This window comes from Fulvia fulva, chromosome 7, assembly GCF_020509005.1.
Source record: "Fulvia fulva chromosome 7, complete sequence".
Lineage (NCBI taxonomy): Eukaryota > Fungi > Ascomycota > Dothideomycetes > Mycosphaerellales > Mycosphaerellaceae > Fulvia > Fulvia fulva.
Window position 1 is genome coordinate 763,388 of NC_063018.1, and position 9,221 is coordinate 772,608.

General features: G+C 49.9%; 2 protein-coding genes across 2 annotated transcripts; one reads left to right on the plus strand and one right to left on the minus strand.

Moving 5' to 3' along the window:
- Window positions 1–104: 104 nt before the first annotated feature.
- On the plus strand, window positions 105–1,139 carry CLAFUR5_10053 (uncharacterized protein; the record flags this gene model as incomplete). The annotated part of the gene is made up of 1 exon (XM_047909201.1): window positions 105–1,139. One exon carries the CDS (start codon window positions 105–107, stop codon window positions 1,137–1,139), a length of 1,035 nt encoding a protein of 344 aa, XP_047764447.1.
- A 471-nt stretch (window positions 1,140–1,610) lies between these two features.
- CLAFUR5_10054 (uncharacterized protein) lies at window positions 1,611–5,131 on the minus strand (the record flags this gene model as incomplete). Its single annotated transcript, XM_047909202.1, has 2 exons — window positions 1,611–4,707; window positions 4,785–5,131. The coding sequence occupies 2 exons, from the start codon at window positions 5,129–5,131 to the stop codon at window positions 1,611–1,613; spliced, it is 3,444 nt and encodes a 1,147-aa protein (XP_047764751.1).
- Between the last annotated feature and the right edge of the window lie 4,090 nt (window positions 5,132–9,221).

The window sequence follows — 9,221 nt, forward strand, 5'->3', positions numbered from 1 at the left end:
TGCTTGAGACGTGAACAGTATCTTTCTCTCACAAGAGTCACGGTTCACAACCGCACATCACAGATTGCATCAACACACGGACCACTTTTTGCCGCGAATTCAAAATGGATTTCCCTCCCCGTCCGAGAAGCTCACGACAAGCACGACGAGCACAACAACCACGATCCAGGCCCGTACCTCAAACGCCAGAAGAAATTTACCATCGCATCATCACGGCACCCATCAACCTCGAGGGTAATATGAGCCGCCGTAGTGAACGCCTCAGCCTCATGCAGATAAATGCTGAGCTCACGGCCTTGGAGGAAGCATCTCGACAACAGCAACAGCAGCGACTCGAGACGGCGGAAAAAGATGCTCTTGAAAATACAGCGGAAGCGTCGCACGAAGAAGACTCGCAACGTAAGGGGACCAACCTCACCACTCCGACACTTCCAGCGGTCTTATCTATGGCAGATTTTAGCCACGCCTCGAGCTCCTCAAACGCGGGTCTCTTCAACAAGCTCCCCGGCGAGCTGCGTAACGAAATCTACTCAAACCTACACTACTCGGATGCGAAGTCGAACCTCCCGGGCCACCTAGTACGACCACTCAGCATCGGCGCTGCTCGAACACTGCTACCCAACAAGCAACTCCACACCGAACTCGACCAGCACTACACCAAAGAACTCACCTCCCTCTTCACCCGCGACAACGGCGCCGTCCACCTTCCAGGCGGTGCAGTAATCACCTGGGCCTTCCTCCCCGACGACAGCAGCACCCTCCCAAGCAGCCGCCTCTACCTCGCCACCCCAGTCCTCAACCCCAATACTACCATTCGCCGCTCGCTTCGATCTGAAACCAGCGCCTGCGTCTTCTGGCAGCACGGCATCCGGATCCGGCAGACGTCGCTGCGTCCTGATTACGCGGCGATTCAGACTTTCACGAAGTGGCTCGACTCGCGGGAGTGTGTGGCGTACAGGACTACGGAGATGTACAAGGAGTTGAAGGCGTTGTTGAGGACGGTTGAGAAGCTGTCGCGGAAACTGGCGGGGATTAGTGCGCCGCCTGCGAGGGCTGTGCGGGAGCCGTTGATCGAGAGGCATGTGGATGTTAGGTTTCGATGGTCTTATGCTGAGGCGGGGTTGGATGGGGAGTGGTAGGAAGGTTGTGGTGGTTTTTTGGGTTAGTTGTGATTCAAGGGGGCTTGACAGAGGGGAATCTGGGAAAGCAGTGTGGCAGGTCTGTAGAAGGAAGACTAAGATTTTGGGAAAGCGGCGAAAGAAAACCTAAGAGGTCGCCACTGCTTCGAGCGTTGGCATTGTGTATGTGGCGCTTTCTACAAGAGCGCTCGAAGCGTTACCTGTACTAATGTAGACCCTCGGAAGAAGACCAATCGCATGACCACATAGCTAAAACAACGAAGGTGAACTGAAAACGCCTTCACGTAGTCAGACTCACACTCATCCATCAGTCGCACCTCTTAAAAGCGCCGCGTGATACATCGGCTTCTGTTTCATGCATTCACCAACCAAATGAAAAGTGTATGAGTATCTAGCAACTTTTCACAACGAGCAAGCAAAGCTCTTCCACCTCCACCACCGCCATTTCGACCAATCAATCTTGTGATGCTCCTACGCACCAACACTCGCAGTCCTCACTTTATCCTGCCACACAACGAAAAACTGTAACTCGGGCTCCACATCTTTCCCCAGCGACTTGAGCTTCTTCCTCGCAGAGCGGAGACCAGCATCACCAGCCTTGCCTCGCACGATACGTGAAAATGGTCCGCACTTCAGCTCTGTTAGGGATTTGACTCGGACTTCTTTAATGGTCTTCTGTTCGTCCCGGATCTCGTCTGGGAGTTCTGCTTCGAGTTGGAGGAAGAAGTCTTCGGCTGTGGTGGCATCTGGCATTGGAATACTGTCGTTGAAGTCCAGGTTTCGGTTCCAGTTGACTTCGACATCCAACTCCAGTGCGTCTGGGTCTCCGGCTCCTGTTGATTCCTGCTTCATGGAAGTAATGTCTTGCTTAAACGCATGTCTACTCTTGAAGAGATGCTTAGCAAGCACGGAAAGGTCGTTGCCACCTCCCGGCGCTTCGGTCAGCGCAGCCTTGAGGTCAAGCAGTTGATCCTCCGTCCAGCTCGATCCAGCCTGTAGGATCAGCTGCACGACCGGCATCTGCATCATGTCACCCATGATTCGCCTACCCAACTCTTGGCTCATGATCTCCGTCTGATATGGCGGCGTAGGTGTCACCCTTGGCTTATTGACTTGCTTCAAATGCTGTGAAGGTAAGCTATTACCGAAGCTGACGACCTGCGGTTGCACGCTCGGACTCTGACTCGGCAACGTTGGAGGTCGTGGCTCAGGGTGAGCATGACCGGGCACAACACTACTCGACAAGATCCGTGCAGGCGGTGGTGCTTGCACCTGCGGACTGTTGCTAACACGTTTCTGCTGCGCTTGCTGGCTTAGGGCGAAGTTGTTGGCGCGGATCTCCCATATTCTGTGACCCTGCTGCAACGCCTTGACTGTCTCGACATGCGCATCTGGTCTACACTGCTCGCAGCAGTATAGATGACCTCGCGGTAATACAGTAGGCACGCCCATACATATCTTATGCTGCATGACCTTACAGTTGCCACACTGGATGAGCTGTCCATTATCGTATGGTGATGGCTGCTTCTGACAAACACATCGGTGTGTGTTTGGTGGCGCAATCTGGAACTTGCCCTGTGTTGGTGCTGCAGACAATGGCCTGAAGTTTGCAGGATTACCTGGAAGTGGCGCGATATCGTCGATGCGTGTCTCTTCAAATGCACGAGCTGTCGGCGAGGCTACGGAAGCTCTGAACCCAACGACTTGGTCATGCCGTGGCTGCGTGACAAGAGGCTTCACCACAGACGGAGGCTTCGAAGCCGGCTTGCTGTGAGAGCTTGGCCGTCGGACTGGCGTCGCATTCGGCGACATAGTCGGCTGTTTCAGCTTCGACGCGGCCATTGCAGGGGATTGTGAGATGAAGGTAGTCGTTCCGGCAGCAGCATCGCTTGCTCTTCGTTGCGCCTCTGCAAGTCCTGCGAGATTCTTAACAGGAACTGGAGACTTGGCAGAACCATTCGCACTCGCAACGCCGTTCGAATCCTTCGGCGGCGTGTCGAGTGATATTGGTTCGTTCGTAGAAGACTCTTTTCGTGGCGGTTGAAGAGCCATGACCATACCGACCACGTCCTGAGGACGACACTGGCCTCGCATTAGATCTTGCATCATCCGACCACCGACACGCAGTGTCGATTTCAGCTGTGCCAATTTCACTTCGTATGGTGCGCTTGACCTCAGACATAGCACGTATAGTGAAGACTCTAGCATGTCGGCAATAAAAGACGAGAACTGTGGTATGTTCACACCCTTGCCAACCGGGTCTGAGAATAGGGCATCGGCGACAATCCCTCTCAAGTTGTTGACTTCGGTCTGTCGGTCTTTCGATCGCTTCACGTCATGAACGGGCGCGATGCCAGGCAGTGTTGATCCAGTCGATTGCTTTCTCTCATTCGCACCGTCGCCCCGAGGCAAAGAATCAGGCGCGGGAGCATCCACAATCGGCATATCTTCATCCTTGTGGTCATCGATGTTGGCGTCCGTCATTTCAATATCCTCAGAAACCTCAGCACCAGCGTTGGCGTCCTTGTCCTGCGAAGCCGCCGCATGTTCGGCGATAGGCGTGGCAGAATCGCCCGGCTCTGAAGGAGAAAACTCCCTTTCACCAGCATCTCTGCCATGATCGCTCACACTAGAGTTGTCCCAAGATGCGACCGACCTCGATCGGCTAGATCCGACGCGAGCAGTGTCAGCCTCAGGGTCAGCTTCTGGTCGTTGCTCTGCCTCATCTTCGGGATCGGGCTTTGACTCTGCATTCGTCTCATCCTTGTCGTGCCAGTCAATGTCAGTCGAAGCGCGCGAAGGTTCATCTTCATCCTCAGTCCAATCGTCGGATTCCTCGTTGACGATGGGTGGTGCAACACGTTCACCAGCAAGAATCCTCCTCAACTTCTCGGGGTCAACCTTGAAAGTGAACATCCATGACCACTTCGCGCCGCCCCGCTTCCGCTTGACTCTGAAAACAGGTTCGTCTGGATCTATAGCTCGAGGCCGCTTTCGACTTGGAGATCCGGAATGTGCTGGAGCGCTGCCTGCTCTATTGGCATCCTTCGCTGCAATTGCTGAATCTCGCCTCTCCTCGGTCGCACGAAGTTTGTCTGTTTGTGCAGATGCTCGTAGCCGTGGTTGAGTCTGAACTTCCGGCTCTGGACTTTCAGCTTCAGTCACGTAGTACCGCGAAAAGTCGCCATAAGAAGGCTCGCTCTTTGCTGCAGTCATGCCTGACACCGGTGAGGCTGGTGCGGGCATAGCTGGGACGACCGCAAGAGCCTCTTCCGGTGTCTTTCGTACTTCGGGCGTCCTGTGCACTTCGGGCTGTTTGTTGACCGGTGCCCACGTAGGACGAGAGTCAGCAGCATAAGTCTCAACTTCCTCGTGATCGCCAGCAGCCTCTACCGAAGCCTCAAGTCTGTCCAAAAGCGCAGAGTCATCATTGTCGTCTTCGCTGTCAACGTCCTGCTTCGTTGGTGTCGCACTATGCACTTTACTCAATCGTCGATGCTTCTGCAGCTGGTTGTCGTGATACTTGATGCACTTCTCGACGACCAAGTCGCAGAAATAGCTACTGAGGCTATGGCAATTGCCCGCGTCAGCCACACGTTTCAGCTCGCACAATGCGCACATGATGATGAATCTGACTGTACTCACACCTCTCGATCGTCGAGATCGCTGTAGTACAGATCTTTGGGGTATCTGCCTTCATACGCGTCCTCGCTAGGGTCTTCAAGCCAGGAAGGTCGAACTTCATCATCCGGCCAGATGGTGGGACCGTACTCATCAAACAGGCCGAGAGCGTCTTGTTTCAGCACTTCAGAGGTGCGAATCTCGCGATTTGTAGCGGAAACCCAGCGGCGGGCGATGAGTTTGATGCTGTCGAGGAGTTGTTCGATGGGTGGCGCGTCTTTGTTGCTCTGGCGGGAGATGCCACGCTCGGAACGGAGGCCCAGCGAACGTTCCAATCCCAGGAGGTTGCGATCCCAGCGCAACATGGTCATGTTTCCGATGACATTGATGGCGGCTGCAGCAACTGTTGATGGATTGAAGTAAAGAGAGTGTGTAAGTGAGTAAGTAAGTGAGTGGTTGAGGTCAGCGGAAGCGTGTGGTGAGAAGCATAAGGAAGGGTGCAGTAGTCGGAACGAATTGCTATGCTATCGTAAAGTCAAGGTAAGAGCGCGCGCCACGGCCACGAAAGCACCTTCCACCTTCGCACTTGCTCAGGCGGGAACGCCGGCAGGTCTGGGCACAAAGTGACGACGAGCCTATTGCCTTAGTGGCACAGCAGAACCGTGCGTGCTGCCGCGTACCTCCTAGAGGCTAGGGGAGGATAAACGCCCAGCAGCACAGAAACAGCAAGCGATAGAGTTTGGGCGGGTCCCTCGGACGGTGATTGGTGATCGCAAGTCACCCAACCGATCTATGCGTCCTCCGTCCATCCCTTCCCGCAACACCCTCCCAACAAAGCTCCCGCATCCTCCTCGTGGTTCATCATTAGACACCAAACGGTTACAGTACAGTCATAATAACGTGTGTGGATCAAACGGCAAACGCAAAAAGCAGGAGCAAAGGTTCCAGCATAGGCATTGGCGGTTGGCGGCAACAGCCGTCGCGTATTATTACGAGAATGTAGCACGACATAGATGGCATAGCTCAACCCTGCTCCATTTCCTATTTCCTGTGCGACGCCCTGCAAGCTCCGTACGAAGCACAAAAGAGGCGAGAGCCGGCCGCGATAATTTGCATTTCATTTGCTTAGAACTAGAACGCTAGCATAAACACCTAGTGCACTCGGCTTCCTCGATCGTCGCGTTAAACCGCGACGTTTTAAACAAAACAGTATATTAGGCAATAACGAAGCGCTTAACGTGCTTCACCACCGAGCGGGCCACACCACCGAGCGGGCCACTTTTGCTAAGAACTGTACCACTTCCACAGATACAGCTATGCAACCACTATTACAGCGTGTATTGTCTTCAAACGAGGCCAAACTGACCTTAGCTGTCCAGGCCACGAAACGCGACGCGACAATCACGAATCGACTTGCTACAAAGGTATACGACGCGTCTCGAACTACACTAGGGTATCGATTGAATAGACGACCTCCTCGGGGTGACTGCGAGCCTAATTCGAAGAAGCTTATAGAGCTAGAAGAGAGGGTGATACTTGAGTACATACTCGAGCTAGATCTTAGAGGTTTCCCGCCATTAAAGGCTAGTATACGAGCAATGGCCGATTTATTACTACAAGAGAAGGGTCTTAAGCCCGCTAGTCTCAATTGGACAGACAGGTTCATTAGGCGGCATCGTGAGCTAAAGGTTTGTATAACACGTAGATACGATCGTTAGCGAGCCCTAATGAAAGATCTAGACGTTATCGAGAAGTAGTTCTTACTTATACGTAATATAAAGGAGAAGTATAGTATCCTTAACTAGGACACCTATAACTTCGACGAGATAGGGTTTATAATAGGTATCATTACGTCTTAGAGCGTCGTTACGGGTTTAGAAAGGCGTAGTAGAAAGAGGAAGGTCGTTTAATAGGGTAACAGAGAATAGGTAATAGTGATTAAGACTATCTATATAGACGGAATAGTGCTCCTACTCTACGTTATCCTTATAGACAAACAGTATATTAGTACCTAGTACTAAGACGGCAACTTAGGTCTAGACTAGATAATCGGGCTAATAGAGAACGGCTAGACTAATAATAAGTTCGGTATACGGTAGCTAGAGCATTTCTAGACGTATACTATAGCTCGTACGACTAGGGCATAGAGACTACTTATTATCGATAGCTACGAGAGCTATAACTCGAAGGCATTCTAGAATCTATATTAGGAATATAAGATCTTAGCCCTATATATACTATCGTACGCCTCGTACTTACTCTAGCTATTAGATATAGGTTACTATTCGCCTTTAAAGAAGGTAAACGGTACTTAGCTCTCGGGCTTAGTACGCTAGCGCATTACTTATATCGATAAAGTAGAGTTTCTACGCGCCTTCCGGGTAGCCTATAACGCTATATTTAGATAGGAGAACATCCTATCGAGCTTTAGAGGCGCTAGTTTAGTTCTATTTAATCTATAGGTAGTAATAGATATTACGAATATAGGTTAGTAGGTATATTATACGGTACTAAGACTGACTTAGTATATACTAAGCTAGTCGAGACGATAGTACGGTAATACTACTAAGACACCGTACGAATAGTAGGAGCGACTTAGAGGACCTAAAGTCGCTTAGCTAGTTAGTACGAGACTGTCGGAGGAACTACCGTCGTAGGATAAGATATAGATAAAACCGATAAGGCGTAGTAAAGCAGAACTAGGACTAGAGTAATATCCCTCTATATAGGTATAAGAGACGTAGTCTCTATACCGATAGTAGAGACACCTTTAGTACTAAATACTATTCTACTATATACCTTCGTATACTATATTAGTCCTTCCTCCTTCCCTATTACGTGTTACGGCCCTAGGCCTAGCGAATGTCTAGCTAGTACGTAGGTCACGTGACCGCGCGTACTAGCTTAGTACCTCGGCTTATATATAGCCTCGGCGTACCTCGCGCTCCTCTTTCCTACGTACCTAGCTACTTTATATTAACACGACTATAAACCGTTATACTTAGCTAGGTCTCTATATCTATAGAAGAGCTACGACGGGATCTATAAGAGCGTAGATTATTAATAACAACCGTAATAAGAGATTACGGCGTACGACAAAAAAACGCGCGACTCGGTATAAGAGACTACTATAGACTAAGTAGCACCTAATATAGTACGACCCTAAGGATAGCGAGGCTCGCTACTAGCTATACGACTAGTAGTATAGCGCGAGTCTATATTCAATATATAGACTTAAGGACAAACGTAAGAGTAGTAGTAGACTACCGATAACGCTATCTAGTAGAAGCTCGAGAACTTATAGTACCTAGTTACTAACCTACCTAGTAAGTTTAACTTATACGACCTTCTAAACGACGACGAGATCTAAGACGAGAACGGCGTTACTATAGCGGTAGTCGACTACGACGACGACGGCGCGACCGAGGAAGGTAAGGGCGAGGATATATAATAAGTCGTAAAAACCCTCCGAATTCCCGCGAACGACCTCCTTTAACTCGATATCGACTAGCTCGTTAAGCTCCTAGTAGAGCCCGAGACCGCCGCGGCTATCTACTTTATCCTACGACGCGCTAAGTAAGAGTATAGGAACGTAATATAGATAGCGACTATCCTCTACGAGTAGTTAGGCAAAGTAGGGTAAGAGCTTAGGAGATAGAAGAGTTACGACTAATAGATACGTAATAAATACGACACCCTAGTTAAGGAACTCGACAACCTAAAGGCCCGACCTAAGGTATTATCGAATATAGTAATGTCCGTAGAGATTAGTATACTTACCGCTAAGAACGACACCCTAAAGAAGTAAGCTAAGGAGGTACTTTAGTAGTTGTCTAATAATAACTCGAAGATTAAGACCCTCGAATTCGATCTCGATATATATAAGACAGAAGCTTAAACCTACTAGAACGACATTAAGTATCTTAACAAGTCGTAGTATACTTAGGTAGATGATCTTAAGAAGTAACTCGAAGACCGCTAAGGCCGCTCTCGAGTACGATCCTTACTATCTCGCGCTATATTATAGCGTCGTACCCTATAGAACGGCCGAACCCTATCTAAGGATAATAATAAGGATAATAATAGAGCTAGTTGTAGGACGAGGAGGACAAGGCAGCTCGTCGTACTACTAGAAAGAAGGCTAAGAAGTCTATACGTAAGGATAATAGTAACGACTCCGATCTATTATCTAAGGAGTTAGAGAAGGACTCGGAGTCGGATAGCGATACTCGTACTTATTGCCGCTCTTCTAAGAAGAAGAAGCTAGTCTACGACTTCGAGTCTCTAGTTAAGTACGATCTAGACCTTAGCCAGCCCTTTAAGACTTAGCGTAGTATAGATTGTCGCGATCCGAGCGTGTATATAGGCAACATCCTATCATTAAAACTTAAGGCCACGTACGCTAAGAATTAGGTGACTAATTAGTTACCTACAGCCTCTTTAAGAGCAACACTTGTCTAT